This window comes from Chlorocebus sabaeus, chromosome 10 (genome assembly GCF_047675955.1).
Source record: "Chlorocebus sabaeus isolate Y175 chromosome 10, mChlSab1.0.hap1, whole genome shotgun sequence".
Taxonomy (NCBI): Eukaryota; Metazoa; Chordata; class Mammalia; order Primates; family Cercopithecidae; genus Chlorocebus; species Chlorocebus sabaeus.
In genome coordinates, this window is record NC_132913.1 from 46,218,869 (window position 1) to 46,244,477 (window position 25,609).

The following is a 25,609-nucleotide window of genomic DNA, read 5'->3' on the forward strand; positions in this document are numbered from 1 at the left end:
TATGCACCATTCTTTTCTCTTTTTCTTGAGATAGGGTCTGGCTTTGTCACCCAGGCTGGAGTGCAGCGGCACAATCTCGGCTCACTGCAACCTCTGCCTCCTTGGGCTCAAGCGACGCTCCCACCTCAGCTGGTCAAATAGCTAGGAGTACAGGCATTAGCCACCAGACCTGGCTAATTTTTTTTTGTATTTTTTATGGAGACAGGTTTTCACCATGTTACTCAGGCTGGTCTCAAAACTCCTGAGTTCCAGCGATCCACCTGCCTCGGCCTCCCCAAAATGCTGAGATTACAGGCATGAGCCATGGTGCCTGGCCCCTTTGCACCATACTCGACTGCTTTTTTTTTTTGCTTCTTTAATTTCCTCTTAGGTCCTGCTGTATCTGTCCTTATGTTCCTGGTTCATCCTTGGTGGTTTTCTTTTAGTCTGCTCAGCCTTTCTGGGGGAGACCTCAATAATTCTGTGGCTTCAGCCACCACCCACACTTCAATGGACCCCCCAGGTCTCTCTGAATTCATCCTCCTCTTAGACAATCTTTTGGACATTTCTGCTTGGATGACTCATAGGTACTTTTAACTCAGGATATCCAAACTGAACTCATTTCCCCCCCAGTTATTGCCTGCTTCCTGCTCCCCACTCCAAACCACTCACCCCATGCTTGTCTGCTTTTCCCATTTTGGTCATTGGCACTACTTTCTACCCTGTCACTCAAGCCAGAAAATGTGTGACTCATCCTTCAGCCCTCCCTCAGCCCCATTTTAAAATTGCTGATTACATTTTATCTTAATTTCCTAAATAAAGAAGGAAAAGGCAAACTTAAGTCATTCCACTGTGAAAGGAAAATATCTTGGGCCCCCAAATCGCTAAAGCTAAAAGAAAATTCAAGCTGGGAACTACTTAGGGCAAACCTGCCTCTCATTCTATTCAAAGTAATCCTTCTGCTCACTGAGATAAATGCACATCTGATTGCCTCCTTCGGAAAAGCTAATCAGAAACTCAAAAGAATGCAACCATTGGTCTCCCACCTACCTGTGACCTGGCAGCCCCCTCCCCATTTCCAGTCGTCCTGCCTTTCCAGACCGAACCAATGTTCATTTTACATATACTGATTGATGTCTCCTGTCTCCCTGAAATGTATAAAACCAAGCTGTGCTCTGACCACTTTGGGCACATGTCATCAGGATCTCCTGAGGCTGTTTGAGGGGCATGCATCCTCAACCTTGGCAGAATAAACTATCTGAATTAACTGAGACCTGGTCTCCAATTTTGGGACTTCACTCCACTAACATTTAATTGCAAATGTTTAAAACTTATCACTGGGCCTATATAAACAGGTGTAATAATACAACACATTAGTGACCATTTCTATAATACACATTTCATGCTAGATATAGTCCTACAAACTTGTCATGTTTTATTTCTGATTTTTCACAGCTATTCTGAAGTATGTCATCTCTGTTACAAGTGAGGAATCTAGGGTCAGAGAGCTTACATCCAGGCCCAGGAGCACAGGGCCAGGAAAGCATGGTATAGTTGGGATTTAGACCACACGGGCTGGTGTTGGTTGACCTGACCCCAACACCTTTGCCTTTGGTATCATGCCACCTTGTTTTGAGTTGTTTCCATAACGCCACAGCACTGTTGTAGATATCTAGCAAGCAGATTGACTTTGGGTAGCAGTAACTGGTCTTGTTCATATCTGAATCTGTTAATGTATATCTTTTCTTATAATCAGTGGTAAAGACATGACTCTTGATGGTCCATGTCATGTGTGGCTTCATCTAGATACCAGCCCTGGCTCTTCCATGAACTGTCTATTAGCTGGGTTGCCTGAGACAAGGACAGTAGGATCATACTGCTTGCCCTCTCAGAGTTTTTATGAGAAGGAAATGGATTGCTGTACAGGAAAGTGCTTTCACATTCAGGGCATTTTTGAAAAGTTGTGTTCAGTTGTGGGACTTGATCATTTGCTGGCTTACACAAGCCCTCTTTTTTAATAAACGATAATGTGAACATAGAAATTCTCCTGGATTTCTGATGTTGATGCTGATCGTTCTTGCACAGGCAGAAAAGGCAAGAAACAACCTTGTTTTTATAGCACATATAGACCTAAATTTTATTAGTCCTTAGTAAAACTAGTTTAGAACAGGTAAGGATATGATCTACAAAAATCATACAGAACCTTTTTGGGTATAGGCGGGTGAAGGAAAGCAGAGTCTACTGAAGTTGTTTTTTGTAGAGATGAGCTCTTGCTATGTTGCCCAGGCTGGTCTTGAGCTCTTGGCCTCAAGTCATTCTCCCACCTTGGCCTCCCAAAGTGCCGGGATTACAGGCATGAGCCACCACAATTGGCCCTCTTTATTCTGTTAAATTGCTCTTGGGAGCATGGATGGACTTTTGTGCTGTACCACAGTGAACTGTAAATTGAGACCTGGCTATTCTGTATTTTGTTTCCTCATAGGTCCCTCCTTTGACCCTGTTCTGAAAGGGAAATACTCCTTTTTCTTCATAGGTCTCCCTCTTCCATCATATTTGGTTTTTAAAGTGTGTCTAAGGGGAGGGCCCTTTTGATACATATATAAACCCAATCTACTGTGGAATTTAGAAATTGTGTAACTTTCAAAGTCTTGGGTGTTTTTCTTTGTTTTGTTTTGTTTTGTTTTTAACAAAATTGCCCTGTAAATTTGGGGGCAGTGCTGTGTATTTTGCAGAGTTGTTTTGACTGAACTTGACAGACTATGGCGCACAGTAGGTCCTTGGCAGGTGGTAGCCCTTCCCATCCAAACTTACTTATCAGAGGCCTAAATGTTCAGATTTTAAAAGGGTTACACTGGTTTATGTTAAGATTCAAGAAGAATTTATGTAAGTGTTGAGAAAGGGAGGGAGGAGAGTGTATAATAGCAGTGGTTCCTGGGAGTGTGGACCATCAGGGACTGCTTCATCAGCAGCAGGAGAGCTGTACCCCAGACCTAAAGAACCGAATTCCAGGGTGGGGTCCAGCAGCCTGCCTCTTAACAAGTCCCCCGCGTAACTCTGTTACACTTAACTGGCCTAACGTTACAGATTTCAGCCTGAAGTCCACTGGAGGGATAGTGAGGACCTCCCCAGAATGGTGGAAGCAAATGGAGACGAGCTGGGACTAGTGAGACAGAGCTCTCTTTGGCTGTCTACCAGACAAGGAAGGGAGGCCATGAGAAGGAGGAGGGGCTTTAAGTTTGGTGAACTAAAAAGGATGGTGCTTTATCAGCAGGAACCTGGACCCAGACTAGTGAGTGGGTTTTGGAAGTAGGGAGAGGAAGATGGGTTTAGTTTTGGACATGTTGAGGTATGTGTAGCCAGGGTTGATGACAGCAAGTTGGAAATAAAGTTGTGTAACTGTAGCACAGATAAAGAATGGAGAAACAGATATATGACTTGCCTACATAGAGGCAGCAGTTGAAGTGAGTATTCTGGCCATTTTTCCAAGGGTGATAGCACAGAGAAATGAGAGCCAAGGATAGAGTGATGTGGGATTGGGTGCTTGGGAGTACAGCATTTGTTTCTCTTTCAGAAGAATAAGTGAAAATGCTTAGGAATACATAGTGACACATTTTTTTGTTTAAGAGCCTCACTCTGTTGCCTAGGCGCAAGTGCAGTGGCATGATGAGCGCTCATTGCAGCCTCGAATACCTGGGCTCAGATGATGGTCCCACCTCAGTCCCCCAAAGTGCTGTGACTACAGGCATATGCCACCACACCCAGCTAATTAAAAAAAAATTTTTTTTTTGTAGAAACAAAGTCTCACTGCTGGTCTCAAATTCCTGGACTCAAGTGATCCTCCTACCTTGGCCTCCCAAAGTGTTGATTACAGGTGTGAGCCACCACACCCAGCCTGTGATACCGTTTTAAATTAAACCAGGTTATCAGAACAGCATTGCAGTTTTGCCATTTACCTTTAGGCCCCATGCTGTGTAACAGAGACTTGTTCTTGGATGTCATTTTATCTGGAAATCCAAGGCTTAGGGTGCCAAGGCATGGTTTTAGTGCCTGTCTTTCCTCCAGAGGAAGAAGTGGAATGAGGTGTTAAGAGCTAAGGTGTGACCTTAGAGCAGGCTACTGAGATTCTCTAGGTCTCAATTTCCTTATCTGTCGGAAGAGGATAATTATAGTTCCCACCTGGTGGTTGTGAGGACTAAACAGGAGGATGTCTGTGAAATAAGTATCTCTACTTCTGCCATTGCTTTTGTGGTTGGTTGCTGGATTTGTGAAGTAAAGGCCGTCCGTTTGTATTAATAAATCTTCCATTTGTATTGATTTACAATATCAATGAGAATTATAAAAAGTGATGTCAATTGGAGATGAATGCAGTTTTATTTTTAGTGAATTATCAGTACATTGAAATATGGGCTTTATTAGGTTTGTGAGAAGGCAAAAGAGTTGGCTTGAGAAGTTTTACAGCATAAAAACAAGAATCAGATATTTTAAAAATTATTTTATATCCAGCTTTGTTGCAGACTCACATATTTTGCTGTACCAGGAAGATGTTTTGCTGAGACCATGAAAACTTAGTACATCTGTGCAACATCTTCATTATATCTAGAACAATTTTACATTCACTGTCTCTAATTCAAAGCCATTCAAGAAACATGTGTCTTGTTTTCCACTGGGTTCTAATTGGGCTGTTTTTCCTTAGTGGGAGACATTTGGAGCACACACTTACATTTAGGAAATAACTTGGTAACCGGGCTACATGTGCAAGAGTGTATAAAGAACGGTCTCAGTGTGGAAAAAGCAGCTTCTGCAACTCCCTTTTCCTCCCCAAGAAAAGTAAGCTGTGTGTATGTGTGTGTGCATGTGTTTTCTGTGCTGCTTCACAATAGTGAGTTTTGTTCTTTAGGTCTGAGAGATGTTTCATACTGTCTGTGTTAATAGAAGTGGTGACAGAATCAGTGATCAGAGGTTTCATTGCAGAGTTACTAAGAGCTTTAATTGAACCTTTCACTGGGTTTCAGAGGAAAAACATCTGATGTTCATACATGGCACGTAACATACCTTCAAGTATAAGGCTTGAAAACTTCATAGGTTTGATTAGTTTTATGGGACCCCTACAAGTAACATGTCATCTCCACCCATAGGAATTAACTCTAATTCCAAATTTAGTTGAAGTGGTGTTCTCTCTCTCTCTCTCTCTCTCTCTCTCTCTCTCTCTCTCTCTCTCTCTCTCTCTCTCTCTGTCTCTCTGTGTGTGTGTGTGTGTGTGTGTGTGTGTGTGTGTGTGTGTATTTGCTTGCTATTGGGTTGGGTTAGAATGCTTTCAGTTTAGTTCAGAACTACCACCCCAGCTCTTCCAGAACTGCACGAGGCTTGCACCATTCTGGGAAGTTTGGCTGCTGCCACAGCTGAAATACTGAGCCAGACTTAGGTTATTTTATTAGTCTAGAAAGAGTATTGCACTCTTGCAGCTGTTCCTAACCATGAAAACAAAAACCATCTCGGTTACCCAGGATCCATGAGAAATTGGCAATGGCCCAGTTTACGTCCGTGTATTTTGGACTCTGAATTATATTTATCTTCCTACGGGCATCCCCTGATTTAGGGCATGCATCTGGGGAATGACCTGTGACTGTGTGAGGCAGTGGGGGCGGGAGAGGCCAAGCCTTGGGTACCACATTCACTAGGAAGCCTGATCCAGTTAACCAAAATACTGCCGTTTCCAGAGTACAAGTACTTTCAGAAGGAGTGAGGAGAGCACCAAGAAAACAGTACAACCAACAGCATGTATGACAAACACCTGTCTCAAATATGAAGTGTGGCGTTTTGTTTTTGTACATGGTCTCACAGTAAATTTCTGGAGTCTTTTTCCTGTCATGCCAGGCCTGGTTTTTGTAGATAGTAATTTGGTGGCGATGGACTTTCTTGATAAATAGGGCTTTTACATACTATCTGAAAATGAATCATGGGACTTGCCTTTAATTGCTAGCAGTGGCGTGTATGTGACATACTCCCTCCTGCTAATGTGTGCCAGTCAGTAGGTTACTGTTTAATTTTCTGAATTTTAATGGGATGATGCAGTAAGAAGGCGCTCCCCAGAAGTGGGCCCCTCAATCTTGAACTTCCCAGCTTCCAGAACTGTGAGCCAAACAGAAGTTTATAAACACATTTCTATTGTTTATAAATTACCCTCTCCATGATATTCTGTGACAACAGTACAAAATGGACTCAGACAAGGGATCTGTAAACTTGGATGGGTGGAGAAAAACTTAACTGTATTTTCACTAACCTCTAGCCAAAATATAGCCATTGCTCCAGTCATGGAAGTGGGCAACCAACCACGTAAGATCAACAGGACATGTAACTTTGTCACATGGAAATTAACTGATTTTTGTATCACATTGTGGAAATAATTTACAATACATTTATGCCCATCACTGCTTTAAAAACTGCAGTAGTTATAAAACCTGCTGCTGTGTCGTCTTTATGCGTTAAGCACGCTTTGGTATATCAGGTTTGCTTTTTAAACATTTTGCTATCTGTGTTTCAATATAATTAGTTTTCTTTGTAATAAGACTTTCTACTTAAAAATCATTCAAAAACACTCTGAAGGTACAGATTGCTAAAGCCATCCATGGCATTTAAAAGGTTACAGATTCGTGCCTTGGATATGGCACCCTTGCGTCTTTCTTATCCTTGTTTGAGACTAGATTTGTTAACTTTTTTTTTTTTTTTTTTAAGTCTTAACATACTTGGCTTTTGTTTTCTAGCATGACTTGTCTGTGACTTTTATCATCTGGAGCTCTGGTATTCCCCTTTTGGGGCTGTTGGAGTTAATTAAAAAATTAAGCCTTCAAGTCCAACAGAGCTTAAAGGGAAAAAAAAAAAAAAAGAGAGAGAAAAAAATAAAGCCATTGTCCATGCCGATATGCCCTTTCTCACAGGCTTCTGTGAGACTGCTTACTGCAACGAAATGTTTATGGCCAAGAATGGTTTCCTTTACAAATTCCAGAGAACAGTGATGCATATGCTGATATCATTGCTTTAGCTATGGGAAGAGATGATGCTGTGTGGCTTGTATGAATTTGATTCAGCTCTCCACTGCAGTATCACTGCAGGCATATCTTGGTTAATTTTGAACTTGATATCCAAGGTTAAAACCTCACTAAATTTATTAGACTGTGTAAAATTGCCCAGAGAAAGACATTGAGATCATTAGGCCATTTCTCACTGCATCCTGTCACCGTGTAATAAGCTTTATGCAATTTATTCACAAGAAATGAGGCAGTTTTCTGAGTTTTTCTTGAATACCATGGTTGCTAAGTTCTGGGTAAGTGTTAGGAATAGGAGCAGCCTTACTTGTATGACACAAAGGTGTCTGTCTCCCCAAATCCTCCACATTGGCATTCTAGCCAACTCCCAGGGTTCTCCCCCTGGGGGCTAATGAACTCAAGAGCTTGCCCATTTTGGCGTGTGTTCTGTTGTGTGGTACCTCCAGGTCACACGTGGATGACACTGTAGTTTGAAATAACTGATTACTCGGGGACTGTACTGTAGATGTCTCTCAATGGAGGCAGTTTTTTTTTTTTTTTTCCAGGACAGATTTGCAGCATGGAATGCTGCTCTAGGAGTGAAGTGTGTGTGAGCGTGTGTATGTTTGGCCAAAGCCAATTTATTTTTTCCACCTGTTGAGCAGCTTTGCCTTTGTTTGACTCTCACCACTCCCTGGGGGCTGGTCTCTCTTCTTTTCAACTGAAAGGGGAGGCCTACTAGACTGACCGCATGGTCAGGCTGGGGGTCCAGACTGCCTGGATGCACGCTGAGCTGTGTGACCCTGGGCAGGTCACTAGCTTGTCTGTGCCTCTGTGGAATGGAGATTAACAGTACCTTCCTCAGATGGTGGTTGTGAGGATTTAATGAGTACATGCATGCTAAGTGCTTAGAACAGGGCCAGGCATATGGTTAGTGGTAAATAAGGGTTGCTGGCTGTACATTAGAATCACCTGGTGGAGTTTTAAAACCCTGCATGGGTATTGAGAACTCCAATCCTAATAAAATTAGGGCCTGGGGAGGTTATAACCTTGTTCAGCAAGTCATTGCACGTCACTAATGAGTGGAGGAGTTTTTTTTGATGTCTTATGTTCTGGGCATTAAGTGAAAGATCCATCTGTCAGCTACATGAGCAAGACATCGTTCTGTGATGAATAGCTGCCTTTCACAGGCATCTTTGAGGCTGTCTGACCCTTCACTTTGAGGCCAGATCCAGTGCGATTTAAAAATTTTAATTTCCTTAGGTTTATAATACCAGATTTCATTCAGCTGGCACTGATTGATTGAGTACCTTTTAACACTTTTTGAAAATGTCTTCAAGGTCTCTTCTCTTTCTGTAGTAAAAGCTTATCACCCATATAGTGACCTCCTCTGAGGGGTTCCTTTTTCATCTGTGATGATGGTTTATTATGTACTGTGAGATTACAGTGGTCTCAGGAACAAGAAAGTTTCCCCCTTAAAAATTATAATGCCTACAGGTGGAAGAGACCTGAAATGATCCAGTCCAACAGGAAAGGGAACAGTATTCTTGGTGAAATAACAACTTGTCCAGAATCACTTTGTATACATAATGCCTCTACCTGTATTCTGAGAGTTGTAATTGCACATCAGGAAGGTGGGCAGTGTAAGTTGGGGATTGTAGCTCTGTTGTATTGACACAAGTAGGAAACAACAGGAAGGAGAAAGGAAAAGAGAAGAGAATGTAATTCTGAGTGTGGTAGTTGTGGAGCTAACTGCCATAAGGAATGGTACTTGGGTTTCCAGTTACACAAGAAAATACCCTGTGGCCCTAGCCACGCCTTCCACAGAGTTATGTGAGAGGAGGAGACCACACTCAGACCATGGTTCATACTCAAACCCCAGGTGGTTCTCCAGGAGCATTTTAGCTGCGTGGCTCCTGGGGCCCTGAGGTGATGCTGGTGTCCATAACTGCTACACTTTCATCCTCATGCAAAGCCTCCCTTTCTTTGAGGCATGTATTCTGTGCTGTCCTCATCACCTCCCTATTCCCCCTACCCCCAAGTTCATTGAGGACTTTGGAGGGAGCTGTTCAGTGCCTGAGATTTCAAGTCAGGCCTGATTCGCATCACAGATTTGCCTTTACTAATCCTGCGGGCTTTATCATTGTCTGGAATTGTTCCACATCCAAAATTTAAAAATTGATTAAAAAGAACCAGACTCTTTTCAACTTCCCCATTCATTTATTCTGGCTGTGTTTGTTCTTTGATCTCTTTGAGACACCATACTTTTTCTCTCTGGCTATCCTGCGTCTCAGGGCTTCGTCCCCTTCCTGACCAGTCTTGATTCCACAGCACACCACTCTAAGCACTCCTGTACTGGCCCCTGCACTGTGAACTCCTGATCATTGATCAGATCCTGCATTCGCTGGACCATTCCTGGATAGTTCTTGGGGCTGAGCATCAGAGGAGGGAATTGCACAGCACAGCTTATTTATTTAATTATTTTAACCCAAGTGCTATTTATTTAAAAGAGCAAAAAAGAATGGAGGCCTCCTAGGGACAGGATGAAACAAAACAAGCAGTGCAAGTCTGCCTCTAGCTCAGCATAAAAGCTTGTTGCCCCACTGGGCCATCTTGTTGATGGGCATCTTGGAGAAGCAGTCAGACTGCATTGTAGGCAGCAGTTTTCTCCAAAGCCTCAAAAGGGCACATGAAAGCCTTCAGATGTGGGAACTCATCCAGGCACTTGGGCTCAAACATGCGGTTCTGATCCAGGACGTCATAGATGGGAAAATCCACAAAGGTGAGCTTTCCCTTGCAAACCGTGAGAATTTCTCCCAGGAACATGGAGAATTGTTTCAGTTGTTCAGGTAGCTGTTCCAAGTACTGAGGTTTCAGGGTTTTTTCTGTGTGTGTTTTTTGTTTTTGAGACAGAGTCTCGTTCTGTCACCCAGGCTGGAGTGCAGTGGTATGATCTCAGCTCACTGCAACCTCTGCTTCCCGGGTTCAAGCAATTCTCCTGCCTCAGCCTCCCAAGTAGCTGAGACTACAGGCATGTACCACCATGCCCAGCTAACTTTTTGTATTTTTAGTAGAGACGGGGTTTCGCCGTGTTAGTCAGGATGGTCTTGATCCTGACCTTGTGATCCGCGAGAAAAAGAAGCCTCCCAAAGTTCTGGGATTACAGGTGTGAGCCCGGCCAGGTTTCAGTTTCTCATGGTCACAGTTGTAACAGTGCTGTATCAGTTGTGTGTGGAAATTGGTTGCTTCGTTCTCTAAAATGTCCACTTGAATCTTTTCAGTCTCACCACACATGTGCTTGCCAGCAGTGTAGCACAAGATGGCATTGCTCTGGGTGACCTTGTTCTTCCCATCCATTAAGTTAGGCAGATTAGGAAAGTCCAGGTCTAGCTTGAATATCACATCCAGCCATTGGCTTCAGTCATAGTCAGGAGTTTCCTGGCACGTGTAGCATTTCTCCTCATAGGACGTATCTGTGAACTACAGGAGCAGGCAGATGGTGTGTGCCAGCCCGCAAATATTCCACTAACCCAGAACCATAGATGAGTTGCACGATGTGATTTTGATGATGTTATTTGTGAGCCTTTGAGGATAGATAGGAGCAGTTTCATAATCGGGTGTTGTGGCCTGGTCTGCAGCCTAGTTTGGATGATCAGAGCTGTTCAGCTGTCCGTTTTATTGTTTTTGGTTTTTGTGAGACTCTCCCGCTGTTGCCCAGGCTGGTTTCAAAGGCCTGGGCTCAAACGATCCTCCCAAAGTGCTGGGATTACAGGTGTGAGCCCCTGTGCCCAGCCAGCTGTCCTTTTAATCTCTTACTTGCCTTCCTCTCATCTACAGAGCTATCCTACACCTTCACTGCACCTCTTACCTTGTTTTTACCTTGTAGAGAAAATGGAGGCATGAATGTTTTTAGCTTCCTGCTCATGTTTGTCCACATGTTGTCTTCCTCTTCTATCAGATTGCACTTGCCTTTGGGTCCCTTGTTGTTTGGCACAGGGTAGCTATGTATGAATGCTTGTAGAATGAAACGCTGCAATTGCTAACCCAACACTCATTCCTTAATTGGAAAATTAGGTTGTAACTCAATTTCTGCCACTTGCTGGTCCAGGAGAGCCAGGGCAAGTTTCTCCATTGCTCACAGCCTGTAGAAGGATATTAATTTTACTGAAAGTTATTAAAGGATAACAGTCTGTTTTTAGGTGCAATCATTCCCTTTGAGAATTATAGATTAAAATTATGTTTCTCCACAACCATTCATTGACGTTGAAATTGGAAAACAAATACTTTGCTGGGGTGGGGAGCAAGGCACAGTCTGACCATTCAGAGGCCCATAGCCTAGTGAAGGAAGCAGGTATATAAACAATTAAAATAAGATGAAGAAGGCTTCTAAGATGAGTTGATTCTGTGGTGTGTTTTAAAGTGGGCTTATGGAATTCTTTTGCTTTCTCTAATAGATCTAAACATCTATGTAAATACCTGGATGATATACAGTACTAGTGACAATATTGGAGTTTTGTCTTCTAGTTAGCAGTGTTTTGCTGCTGTGGTAGGGAGGTAAGTCTCAGCTAGGGAGCACACAGGTGACAGGGAACTGAAGACAGCCTGTAAGTGAGCAGGAGCTCACTGCATGACTGAGCTCTGCCTTGCACAGTAGCCATTGGCCTGGGAAACATCATGATTATTGCTGGAAATGCTGCCCTTTCTGAGCTCTTCCTTTTTTGAAGGTGGATGTATTGATTTCAGATTTTTGGCTACTGTCTTTGCACTTATCCCTTCTGTGTGCCTATTTGAAATACCCAAATAAAACCTATCTACAGCCAGTGCTTCTGAAAGCCTGATATTTGAGCAGATCTTACTATGTTAAATGTGCATTTTTTCATGTATACACTAAATTATTTTGACCATAAAGTTGGGAATTAGTACTTGGTACCAGAATTCTTAAATTATTAGTCCAAACTCCTTGTTGGAAGAGAATTGCTGTTGATTTTGATTTCCCTTCTATAACAACCCTGCCACTCATTTAAAGACTTTTTTTTTTTTTAAAAAGTGTTTGTTGTGTGTAAGGTACATTGCTAGATGCCATGTGGGATTTGTGGAGTTCAACATTTTTCACCATAATTTTGATCTATCATCATATTAGAACAAGGCAGGGTGTAGAATTAGAGAAAAGATATCTTTTGACCATTGTAGCCTGAGAAGGCTTTATGGAGGAGATGGCGTTAGAATTTGGATTGAACAATTCCCTTTACAGGTATATAAAGATGGCTCTCGTACTTAGAAGGAAGCAACTGCTTTTATCTTTTCCTCCAAAAGTGAAATTTTCTTTCTACCAAGTACTTATCAAAGTACTAATTTTCTGGCAACTTGAAATACTGGCTAAAGTAAGGTGTTTTTGTTGTTTGTTTTGTAGAAACTCTTCCCGAAACAACCTGTATGAATGTACAGAATATTTTAAATATAGGTTGAAGGTGATTTCACCACAATAGTTTCCACTTAATTTTAGTGCATCAGAACTTAAGCATTTGATTTCCAATTTCATGCCCAGAACTCTTCTAAATTCATATTACTTGTGACTATAAATTTACTATGCTTTTTAATAACTCATACTTAAATCTGAAGTCTTTTTGCTTAGGACAAAACTATAAAGAAAATAATAGTAGAATAGAGGTTCAATTTGTAGAATGGGTTGTTGAATAAAGAATGAATGGCTGGATCTATGTGTCTTGGAGAATAAATTATAGTTTAATGTCATATTTTCCAGCTCTGCAAATTAAGAAAAATCAGGCTGGGTGCAGTACCTCATGCCTATAATCCCTGTGCTTTGGGAGGCCAAAGTAAGAGAATCACTTCAGCCCAGAAGTTTAGAGACCAGCCTGGGCAACCTAATGAGACCTCCATCTCTATTAAAAAATAATAAGCTGGGCTTGATGGTACATGCCTGTAGTCCCAGCTTCTCCGGAGGCTGAGCTGGGAAGATAGCCTGAGCCTGAGCGGACAAGACTGCAGTGAATTGTCACTGTCATGGTGCCACTGCATTCCAGCCTGGGCAACAGAGTGAGACTCTCTCTTTAAAAGAAGAAATATGTAAAAAAAAGAAGAACCAAAGGCCAATTCTTTACTTATCAGTATTACTTATCGGTTGTTCTAACCATCCCCCAACCCTGACACACTTTTCTGGATGAAGCATCTGGATCCTGGAGAAGTTCCATTAGTTGTTCCCAGTGATATTGGCAAGGTCTCTGTCAATTCCTAGGATTTCTCTATTACAGTGGGAAAGTGTGAGAGAAATCCTGGAATGTCAAAAACTTATCAAGGGCTGGTTTTTCCCAGCCTCCTAGGATCTCCTAGGAATGATGAGACATGGCTCTTGCTTTCAGGAAATTTCTGTGTACAGGGTTTTCCATGAGTTTCTAGCTAACAGCTAGTGCCCTGTCTAGCAGACCTCTGTGTGTGTGTGTGTGGTCTCTTATACTTTGTTTTCTCTTATTTGCTTTAGTCTGTATGATCTTGTAGGCTGCTTCAGACTCCCTGCTACCACTGCTACTTTCTTGTGGTAAACTGTATGTTGCTAATATGAAGAACAGTTCTAAAGGTGTCATATAGAAGGCATGACTGTTAGGTGAGTCAGACTAACTAGGTTTTAAGAACTTTTTAAGCTCCTAACACTGAGGATGTTTTTGATGCTTCTTTGAAGCAAAGAAGGAAAATTTCTTAATTATATGTACCTTAGTTTACAGAGTTTCACTTGTAAATGTTGCTACTCTGGCTTTATTATTTTTGATGAAAGCAGCATCTTCAGATAATTTTGCTTTGAGGCCAGGTGGATAGTTTGATGGGAGAAGCTCCTTCCATTAGAGCGTGCACAGAGTGTGTGTGTTTAGGTATTTGGGGTAACTGGACTGAGGTTTTAAGGTTAATTCAGATGTGGATATGAAGAGATACTGCTAAATGCAGCATTTGCCTCCTAATATCTCATTGTCTGATGTCACATGGATTTAACTGAATTTTCTTGCATTCCTTGCAAGTGTGAATATATAGGAATGTTCTTTGTCAATTATAAACTGCTATAAATGTTGGTTAATTGCTTGATTTGGAGGAAATCATTCATCTGTGTTCATTGCAGCCTGTCAACAAATACTGAGAACAGGGTGGGTGCGAAGCCTGTGTTCGGGCTTCTGTTTGTATCTGTTAAAGAATAAACGTAGTCCCTGCCCTCAGCTCCCAGATTCCACTTGAAATTGTGTAAATAGGCAGTATGGCACTCCAGAAGAGAAACATTTTGCTGCTAGTACTCTTCTGTGATCTCAGACAAGGTGGTCATGGCTCTGATATTGCCATTGTGATTACAGGCTGAAATAGATTTTGTCTTGTTTTGGAATCATCTTACTATTTTGTCTAGGGTGCTTTTTGTTACATTTTATATGCCAACACAACATGCTGTGCAGAATTCAAATACATAATGTAGAGAGGTAGCACCTGTCCCCAAAAACTGGGTGTGCTGAAGGAGAAATACCGGAAGTAAAAGTAAGCTTTTGATAGTCAGTCTAACTTCTGAGGGGCTTGAAAGAAGAATCTGTGACATTTAGGAAACTTACATGTTGAATGATAGTAGAAATTTAGGTGACTTCAGACCATTGGCCTTCTCAGAGTAATGTTATCTATTCATCTTTTCTTCTCAATGAACATTACAGGAAATTTACTTCTGTTAGTCAATTTGAGTTGTGGTGACCTTTAGTTGTAGTAACCTAGAGGCTGGTCTTTCCTTTTGTTGGGGCTCAGGACAGGATACCCCCCCAATATGGCACCTTGGCATATAAGAGAAACTGCAGAAGAAAGGAGGTCCCTCGGACCTTCCCTTGCCTTTCTCCCCTGAAGCATAGTCATCAAGGAATTCTCTGACCTATCTCACCTGACAGTGAGTTGTAAGACTCTCATTCCAGAGGGGTCCTGCCCTGTACCCAGAGGACAGGAAGAATCTGGACAAGCAGGCCTTGCTGAGGGCCCCCACCCCAATTATTAGGCCTCATTCCCTTTTTGTTCAATCACGCTTCTATGTGGCTGTTATTCTTCATTGTACTTAAGCCTAAAAATTCAGTTTCCTGTGTCTCTGGATCCTCATTTCCGAAGGCTCCTGTGTGATGCAAAACTTTGGTTGAGTAAATTTGTTATGCCTTTCTCTTGTTGATCTATCTTTTTGTTATAGGGGTGTCAGCCATGAACCTTGCCATGGGTAAGGAAAAGATACCTTTTCTCCCCTACACTCTTCCTCAAAAGTATGTAATGGAAAGAAATGACATCTGACGTTCTTCACATTTTCAAAGACTTATTCTTAAATATTTAGGTCTAGCAGTACATTTGTTCTACTTGTTGTCATAGAGGCTAAGGTTTTATGGGGCAGAACTTGAGGGATCATTTGGTCAGTATTTGAGTTATATCTGTGCCTTTGGTCTATAATATAAAGTAGGCCGGGTACAGTAGTTCACACCTGTAATCCCAGCACTTTGGGAGGCCAAGGCAGGCGGATCACCTGAAATCAGGAGTTCGAGACCAGCCTGACCAACATGGTGAAACCCCGTCTCTACTAAAAGCATAAAAATTAGCTGGGCATGGTGGTAGGTACCTGTAATCACAGGTACTCATGAGGCTGAGGCAAGAAAATCACTTGAACCCAGGAGGTGGAGGTTGTAGTGAGCTGAGGCTGTGCCACAGCACTCCAGCCTGGGCAATAAAGTGAGACTCTGTCTCAAAACAAAACACACACACACACACACACATATATATAGTAAAAAAGAACACTATTTCTTATGTTTTATCCTGTGATACTTGTCCATAGGTACTTCCTTACCACACAGTATGTTGGGCTTGTCATTTAATCTGCCGAGTCTGAATTACTGTGTCAGAAAGGCTGGTTTGCATCATTTCTATTTCATTCATGTCCATGATGGCTCAGTGTTCACCCTTTTAGGGGAAAAATGACAGTAGTTGAAGTTGCTACTGGAAGGGAAGTGTGATGATGCAGAAGAGGAGAGCCTGCTGGCTGCCTACACAGGTGGGTTTCACGGTGCCATTTCCATTGAGGAATTTACCACTGTCTTCCCTTTGGTCCTCAGAAACTCAGTATTCTCCATGTCTTAAATTGATGGTACTGGACAAAGTGACTCCCTTTAATAAAGCAAAGTTCATGAGAGCTTTTGTTTAAAGCTGGAGTACTGATTTGTTAATTTATTCTCAGAATTGTGTCTGTCAGCAAGCCAGACAGTTGTGTGAACTGGACCAGCACACTCTCTCCCCACTGTTTGCAGACTAAGAAAGGAGCCAAATTACGAGGTGCTTCTCAGTGTGAACAGAACCAGAACAAGAAGTAGTTGTATCATACCAATGTGTGACAGCACCCAGCTGCAACAGCCCAATGTGTCCATTTCCAGAATTGAATGTAGGGATATGTGTTTATAAGTGTGCAGATACTGTCTGGCATGCCAGATAGTCTTCTCTGGAGTGTACTGTTGTCATTGGCCTCTGTGGCCTATTCCTATAAATGCTATTTCTGACCATCCCCCTTTCGGTGGGCATAGCCTGTATGTCCATTGGTGACTATTAAGTTCCAGTTATAGGTTTAAGGCCAGAGATGATTGAGACTTCCAGGTGACTTTGTATAGCTCCACTCTGATCTGTGTTAATTTCAGAATTTAACTTGCTGGGAAGACTTACATTTTTCCTTTCCAGTCTAGGGGAGGGGAGGATGGTTCCTTATTTTCGCACTCGGGTATAGTCAGTTCAAGTTGCTCTAGGTCGCAGTTTGAATAGCTTTTTTAAGAATATAAAATTCCCTAGAGTTGCTATTTATGGAGGAAAACAGGAACTGGAAGAAGTATTATAGCAGATATTTGATAGCCTCTTTCACTTAAGACCACTGATGTGGAAGGTACATCTATCCTGAAAATAGGTGAGTGCCCCAAAATAGGAAAACAGGGTGTCTGGGATGAGATACCAAAGTCAGTGTCACCTAGTCCTTGCCCCATGGGATGCCTATTCTAAGTGGCATGGTAGGTCTGCTCTAACTGGTGTTGACCTGGGTGATTAATCAGGAGCAGCTCATGGATGTGGTGGGACCTGAGCTTGGTCAGTGATCCAGGTAAACATACGGCTCTGGAAGAGTTCACCAAGGCTTGGTGCAAGGGACCTTGGACAAGCTTTGGTGGCATGGCTCCGTCAGTATTTTTCTCATATTTTTTAGGTAGTTTTTTCCAAATTATAAACCCCAAAGTTGGTTGGTTGAAGAATATGTCTGTGTTTACCAGGTATCTATTTATTATTAACTTTTACTGCCATTTTTTTTTATACTACAGTATTTTTCATTGTTTCTCTGAAGTGTGCTTATTAACAGAAGTTTGTATTTTCCATTGGTTCCTTGTGGAAACTATTGCTCCCTTCCAACTGTAGTGTTTGCCCTTTAGGTGAAACCTAAATTTTTTCACCAGGGTTTATTCAAGCAGCATTTTCAAAAACAGAATTAGGCTCTAAGCCATGCCCCTTCAGTATGTAAAACTTGTGTGTAAGATGATTTTACTCCGATAACCTTCAGTATGGCTTTTTCCAGATTCTGCCTAAGATACTATCTTTCTAGTATCACTCAGTTTTGTTTGATTGTTGTTGCCCAAAGCTTTCATTGATGTGTGAGGAGAGACCGGCCTGGTGGAGGGGAGGAAGGTGGTGCTGCTGGGCTGCTGCAGATTTGGATTCTGGCCCTGCTGTTAATTAGCTGCGTGACCCCTGGCAAGCCAGCCTCCCTGGGTTTCTGTTTCTTCATCAGTAAAACAAAAGGCTTGGGAAAACAAATACAGGCTTGGACCAAATGATAAGAAAGGTCACCCTGCCTGCTTACGTTGTGTGATTCTGTGAATGGCAACACATTGGGGTTCCTTACCCTTCTCAACGGGTCCCACAAAACTTCTGCTTACTCTGGGGGCTGAGAGGTGGTGTGTTACACTGAGGCCATTGGAGGCATTTGTGCTGACGAGGCAAATTTGGGAGCCCTCCTACATAGGAGTTTCTCCCTTCTTGCCTCCCATTCTCTGCTCCCCTCCCCTTCCCCATCCTCATTACTCCTCTCCCCACCCCTTTTCTTGCCTGTTCAAGAGAGACCTGCTTGCCTTCTGCTTCCCTCTCTTAGTGCATTAATAAAGGTGTGATGGGTAACACAACCCACTAAGATTGGTTACCGTCTGGGGTTGTTCAGCCATCTCATCTGAGTTAGTAGTTGGGAGAGAGAGCTTAAAGGATCCTGGCTTCATGATGAAATAATGGTCCTTTTGTCTGTCGCTTGCTGTAGAGATGGTTTCATGTTTCATCTTAGGCCTGGGTCATTGTGGTGTTTTTACAAGCTCAGTACAACCCTGCTTAAAGATACAGCCTTTTCTTTAAAGGATTTGGCCATAGTGCCACAGGCCTGTTCTACTTACTTCCCTTCCCCATCCCAAAGTTATAACTATGTATAGTAAAAACCCACTGTAGTGTGTGCTGTTTAATTGGGTTCTCTGATCAGGGTTAAAATGTGTTCCCACTGTATTTATTTTGCAAATGTTTGTAAGATATGCCTCATTTCATAACCTTCCAAAATGTTTTCCTTGTGATTATATAATTAGTAACACCTGTAAAACATTGCCTTTAACCATGTAACTTCTTTCATTTTCTTTTTGATTCCATGTTCTCGTGCCACCTTTTGATGAACTGGGATTGGGAAACTGTGCCAAATATCTTGCAGTACTGTACCCAGGTTTAGCCTCATAACCTTAATTAGATGTGGAATGCTGAGAATGCACTATTGTATTTTTTTTTAGCTTTTCTAACAACAGTGAACTTCTAATCACTTCATTAAAAGTTATAGAACATTCCTTGTGTCTTCAGCATTCAGTTTCCCACCATAGTTTATTCATAGAAAATTAATGTAAGATTTAAGGTACTAAGGTACCTTAATATTAAGTGGTCTGTGTGTTTGAATGCAAGTTACCTCTTTTTGTCAATACCCAAGTTATATTCCAACTTTCAACATTTAATTCCTCTTCTCTCTGTTCCTTTTCTCTTTAGAAACAAGTGTTGAAAATGTTAAAGGCAGTGCTGAAGAAGAGCCGAGAGGGAGGAAAAGGAGGCAAGAAGGAAGCAGGTTTGTGTGCAAGAATGAGCCCAGCCATGGACCGCGGGCAGCAAGCTGCTCCTCACCCCAGGCTGGATGGATTTGTTGCTTTGGCAGTGGGTCAGAGAGGGTTACCTGGGTTAGAACAAAACAGTGTGCTGGAGGCTATGAGAAATGAAATGGGTCAGACATGGTGGCCCACAGCTGTAATCCTAGCATTTTAAGAGGCCAAGGCAGGAGGATTGCTTGAGGCCAGGAGTTCCAAGACCAGTCTGGGCAACATAATGAGACACTTGCCTCTACAAAAAAGCTTGAAAAAATTATCTGAGTATGGTGGCACATGTGTGTAAATCATAGCTACTTGGGAGGCTCTGGCAGGAGGATCTCTTGAGCCCAGGAGTTCAAGGCTGCAGTGAGCTATGATAATGCCACTGTACTCCAGCCTGGGCAACAGAGCCAGACCCTGTCTCTTAAAAAAGAAAAAGGACAGAAAACATAATTTTGAGCTTTCTTATGAGAAATGACTTTGAGAATTCAGTTTGGGTTATAACCAAATCCTTTCCCAGAGACTTGAAAGGTTCATAGTTTCAGTAGGTCATTCAGATCTGGAGGGAGTCAAAGTTAAAGACATTGAGGGATAGCAGGTGTGTTCAGGAATTTGGTTTCTAGAAATCCCATTCCCTTTCCCACGTGATTACATTTTATATGTTTGACCAACTGCTGGCTGACTGGTCCTCATCTTTTGGAGTATCAAATTTTACTCCTAACAGGTGGAGCCCCACTTAATGCCAGACTGCTTGTTTTCATTATTATGAGAACTACTTAATTTGGCTTGAATTTCATTTTCGTTTGTAGAGTTCTGGTGCATATTGTCATTGTGACTCTTAATAGCATTACATTCCATGTACTAACCTATTCTAGGGTTATTTTGGTGAACACTGAGTGGTACACCCTTTTTCTCTTGCTAGAAAAAGTATATATTGTCTACCTGTATTGCAAAATAAAAATATGTTAGCATGAATTGACTTGCCTGAAGTGTTACATTTCACTCGGTAAACCCATGTAAATCCAGTCTCCTTGGAGAATGACTGGTTTTCTGAGTTACTATGTCAAATAATGTTTCAATTTTAATTTATGTTTTAAGAAGTATGCTTATTAATGAAGCATCACAAAATTATGGTTAATTCTTTAATTCAAAAGATCTTGCAATGCCTTGTGATAATATTAATGTCTGTTGTTTCCATACTTATATAAGAGAGTAAGTGGATTTCTAAAGTTTTTGGTTATATAGAACCTAGACAAAATCTCTATTTATTGCTAATTATCCCTAAAACCAAGTCTGCAAAATGACAAACTCACCTTAAAAGTAGAGCCTTTATTGCAAGGCTGCTGTTAAAGCTTCTCATCAATACCTGGGTGAGCAGACACTAAAGAAAAGGAAAAACCAGTTTTTAATGACCTAAACAGGAGACCATAGTTAACCTTAGAAAATCAACCCCTGGCTTTGAATAATTAATTAGAATTGTTACTGTGGAGAAATTTCAGTTGACAGAATATCCATCCAGTGGGGGACATTTGTTTTCTGCTGGGTCAAGGCCAAAAGGTCTTGTTAGTTTTCTGAAAGCTGTTTAAAAATAATAACAACGAAAAACTTTTTCAGTTTTGGCTCATCTGTCACCAATCGTAGGAACTTTGTTATTTCCTTCATTAGAAGCCTTTGTAATTTCCAGCATCAAGTTAGATCCTAAGCTGTCTGTTGGGTTGGAACTGCCAACCAGTGGGTTATTTTTCTCAGTACCAGGGTCCCCAAGCCTAAACTCCCCAGTCGGTAACAGTTCTTCAAAACAGGCCTACCATCCTCTTTGACCAGTGCCATCCTTAGAAGAAATAACAATATATTAATAATCTTCAGCACCCGTGCCTTTCAGACACACCAGACAGGAACACAGTTTGCATTTGAAACTTTTCCAGTTTCAGAGCGTGTGATTTTGGGTTTATTTCTCCCCTTGGTCTTTAAAAGCAACTATTGCTTTTTCTGAGTCATTTCTTCTTAATAATTTCCACACTACGTATGGCCTTTTCACTAATACAAACCAACTTGAAAGAGCAATGGGAACGTTTCCCATAAAACATCTGCGTGGTATGTGCCTTTTTGCTCTTAACTAGAACCTGGTTGTATCAGGCTAGCAACAAAGCAGATGGAGTTTTAAATCCTGATGAAGTTATGTCACAGGATTGTTGGGGGAAATACTTGGAATTTGACCACTCGTATGTTAGTCCATGCCAGTCCTCATCATATAAGTAAATCATAGCTAAGTTTTTCTATAAATTAAAGCTGGCTAATCTACCAAGACTGCTCTGAAACTTAGGTAATAATATCTCCTGCAGTATGGAAAAATTTTGCTGTGCTGTTTCCAATTAAAACCAATCTTTGTTGCAAAGACAGAAGAAAATTCATTCCCATGTACTTGAACTCATAATCATAAAAATTTAGGAGACATGTCTAAAAACTTGAGTTCAGCTTTTCATGTCCTTTGTAGGTTGTTTTTTCAGGCAATCTTTTACTACACTTTTACGTTAAACCTATTTTGAGAATTTGGAAAATACAGTAACTGCGATAAACTCAATATCCTTCAATGGAAACCAAATATTTTTCAGAAACATTGAACAGTTGTCATTCCCTCATTTATCCCTAAAAAGAAGTTACCACATCTTTTTAGGGATAGCTATAGGTAAAACTTTAGCAGGTCTTGAATTCAAACTATATATATATAGACACATATATAGATATTTGCAATATTATGTTTGTTGGTTTTTATTCTTTCGAGACAGCCTCACTCTGTTTCCCAGGCTGGAGTGCAGTTGCGCACCATCTCCACTCACTGCAACCTCCGCCTCCTGGGTTCAAGCAATTCTCCTGCCGCAGCCTCCCGAGTAGCTGGGATTATAGGCACGTGCCACCATACCTGGCTAATTTTTGTATTTTTGGTAGAGATGGGGTTTCAGCATGTTGGTCAGGCTGGTCTTGAACTCCTGACCTCAAGTGATCCACTCACCTCGGCCTCGCAAAGTGCTGGGATTATAGCCATTAGCCACTGCGCCTGGTGGATATTTGCAATATTATGTACGGTGAAACTTAAACTATTGAAAATCATCAAGTAAACTCAAAATAATTAGCAGAATTCTTCTCTTTTTTATGATCACGCATTTTTACCTAGGAGATGCTTATAGCTGGGCAAAAAAGGTGTTTTCAGAAGGCTATAGAGGCACACGGGAGAATGTAATTTTTAAAACTTTACCATGGTTTTTTAGAAAGCATATTCACTTTGTTCCTGCTGTTCCATCAGTGCAAATGAGCACTATATTTTTCTTGACCTTGAGTTTGGCGTAAGGGAGCAAAAATCGGTATTAAACCATAATATAGGGAGAAGGCCAGATGAGGGCATCTTATTTTTTTTCCTCTCCCTGCTTTATGTTAGGACCTTGATCTAAAATAAGCAAACAAGGTGCCGTGTTTATTTTTGAAGCTCTCCAGAGAGGCCTACAACCTTTACCACGTTTCTTAATTTTAAGTGACCTTTACTATCAGAAAACATTCATGTTACTACTATTAAACAGTTACTTAGTTTTAAAAATTAAATAATTACTAGACTGTTAAGATTAAGAGTATTGTGATATTAAATCTGGACCTAGTAGGAGTTTACAGTGGATATAAGAGCCACACTGGAAGTTAGTATTTTTCTGTACAGCAACACTGTTTGGAAAATGAATAGGAAAGAAGTCCCATTTTAAAACAGAAAAAAAGCTTTATCAACCTAAGAAGAAATGTGCAAGGTTTTTTTTGTTTTTTTTTGTTGAGACAGGTTTTTGCAGTGTCACCCAGGCTGGAGTGCAGTGGCACGATCTTGGCTCACTGCATCCTTGACCTCCCAGGCTCAGGACATCCTCCCACCTCAGCCTCCTGAGTAGCCACCACACGACCTTGCCTGGCTAATTTTTGTGGGGTTTTGTTGTTGTTGTTGTTGTTTTTTAATAGAGATGGGGTTTCCACCGTGTTGCCCAGGCTGGTTTCAAACTCCTGGGCCTATGCATCCACCTTGGCCTCCCAAAGTGTTGGGATTACAAGCCGTGAACCACTGTGACCGGCTGTGCAAGCCTCACATTAAAGAAAATAAAACTTCATTGAAGGACTTAAAGGAAGACCTGAATAAGTGGAAAGAAATACTGTTTTTCTGAATAAGCTGATGCATTATTTTAAACCATCTAGCTCTTCCATAATTATGTAGACATTCCATTTAATCCCTAATGAAATCCCCAATTTTTAAAGAAGACTTTTTTTTTTTTTTGAGTGGTTTTAGGTTCACAGCCAAAATTGGAGGGAGATTCAGAGATTTGCTCCCACACATGCATAGCTTCCACCATTACCAACATTCTCCCCCAGAGTTGTACATTTGTTACAACTGATGAACCTACATTGACACATTGTTATCACCCAAAGTCCATAGTTTACATCAGGTTCACTCTTGATATTGTATATTCCGTGGGTTTGAACAAATGTATAATGACATATCTACCATTGTTGTATCACAGAGTAGTTTCATGGCTCTAAAAATCCTGTGTGTTTTTTTTTAAACACTATAAAATTGGCCGGGTGAGTGGCTCACGCCTATAATCCCAGCACTTTGGGAGGCCGAGGCAGATGGATCACGAGGTCAGGAGATTGAGACCATCCTGGCTAACACGGTGAAAACCCATCTCTACTAAAAATACAAAAAATTAGCCAGGCGTGGTGGCAGGTGCCTGTAGTCCCAGCTACTCAGAGGAGGCTGAGGCAGGAGAATGGCGTGAACCTGAGAGACCGCGCTTGCAGTGAGCCAAGATTGCGCCACTGCACTCCAGCCTGGGAGACAGAGCGAGACTCCGTCTTAAAAAACAAAAAACAAACAACAACAACAAAGCACTATAAAATTGATTCCAAAATCCATCTGGAAGAGAAAGTACTTAAAGGAAAACTAAGGACAATTTGAAAATGTGAGGCAGGTGCATGTAAATGGCCGAACCAGATTCACATGCCTTGGTTCTAGCATGGGAGCCTGGAAGAGTGTGTTTGCACAGCTTCTTGGCTAAGATTTATACAAGGTGGACTTTACCTTCCACCACCATACGCATTGTGGAGGATTCTTCAGTCACAGACGTTGGGCAGGTTCTCTCCCCTTCAAAAACTAAGGAAGTGCAGATATCTAATTACAGCTCATTATGGTAGCTGTTACTACCACATAGCGAGTAAATGACTCAGCTATCAATTTTTTTCTACTGGTCTCCAAGAAATGAAACGTAATTTGATCTGACATCTATGATGTACTTAAAGCTCACAGTTGGTAGTATTTCTGTTTTTTCTTTAAACCCTGGAGATTTTGTCCTTACTCTGGAAGCATTAGGTGGTCAAGGCCTCTTGCCCTCTCTAGGGAAGGCTGGTTCCTGTCTACCTCTGTTCCTTCTCCTGCCTTCCACTAGTCTTCAATCTGTAGTGTTTTGCCCGCTCTAATTCTACTTGTTCAGTATTGGTGAGGAAGTAGGTTCAAGCTGAGGCAGAACAGCAAAGTTCAATGAACTTTTAATTGCAGTACTGCCTCAATTAAAATAGAAACTGATTAAGGAATAGTTCCTTAATGTGCCAAAATAATAACTGTTTATATTAGTCTTTTCTTTTCAGTTAAATTATTTGTGCTCTTTTATTTTCCCCAGTAGGGGGGCTTAGTTTGAAGCAACTTATTAAAAAAAAAAAATTGACCTTTACCTTTCTTTCATTAAAACCCAGGTGGTTGGCTAAATACACTTGTAATGATGTTAATTAAGGCATTGGATAGTCTCTAAGCCTGTGTGTGTACTGAATTAATCTATTAGCTTTGCTTCTAATTCTTCACTTTGAATTTCAAGTAGAAGGAAGCTGTTTGCCTCTAAAGTTTAAAAGCCATTGATGTTGATTGTTAAACTTGGTATTTTAAGCCATTCCAGGCTGCAGCCTGGCTTTCAGTGGTACCTTCTAAACATGCCTCAATACAAATGATGCTTTGTTTCATCTGGAAAATACGAAGCTGCTTTTGATTATTCTGTGCTGCCATTGCCCATTTTCTGTGGTTGTGGACTATTTAGGAATTTAGTGCTGTGACTCTCTTGCTGAGCTATGGATATTTGGTATCTTCTTGTTAACATTCTCCAAAAGTGTTTCCCAAGCAACAAAACAAGCAGAAATAATTCAGTATAAAGGTATTGTATTATTTACTGGGGCATTTAAACAAATTCTGCAAAATATTAGAGCATGATTTAGGCATAGAATGGGACTGGTCTGTGTTTTTGGTTTTGTTTTTTGTTTTTTGAGACCAAGTCTCAGCTCTGTTGCCTGGGCTGGAGTGCAGTGGTGCCATCTTGGATCATTGAAACCTCAGTCTCCTAGGCTCAAGCGATTTTCTTGCCTCAG

At 41.4% G+C, this 25,609-nt stretch overlaps 2 protein-coding genes across 11 annotated transcripts in view; one reads left to right on the forward strand and one right to left on the reverse strand.

Annotated features, from left to right (window-relative positions):
- TANC1 (tetratricopeptide repeat, ankyrin repeat and coiled-coil containing 1) overlaps window positions 1-25,609 on the forward strand; it is a 264,487-nt gene that overhangs the window by 77,732 nt on the left and 161,146 nt on the right. For all 10 annotated transcript variants that reach the window (XM_038002078.2, XM_038002080.2, XM_038002079.2 and 7 more), the window contains one exon: window positions 19,086-19,161. In XM_038002078.2, coding sequence (XP_037858006.1) covers window positions 19,101-19,161 — 61 coding nt within the window. In that variant the 5' untranslated portion in view covers window positions 19,086-19,100. The remainder of the gene's footprint in view (window positions 1-19,085; window positions 19,162-25,609) is intronic.
- LOC103218267 (glutathione S-transferase Mu 3-like) lies at window positions 9,642-10,926 on the reverse strand. The gene is made up of 2 exons (XM_073020266.1): window positions 10,191-10,926; window positions 9,642-9,878 (listed from the first exon to the last, which is right to left on the reverse strand). Exons 1-2 carry the CDS (start codon window positions 10,356-10,358, stop codon window positions 9,642-9,644), a joined length of 405 nt encoding a protein of 134 aa, XP_072876367.1. The 5' UTR covers window positions 10,359-10,926.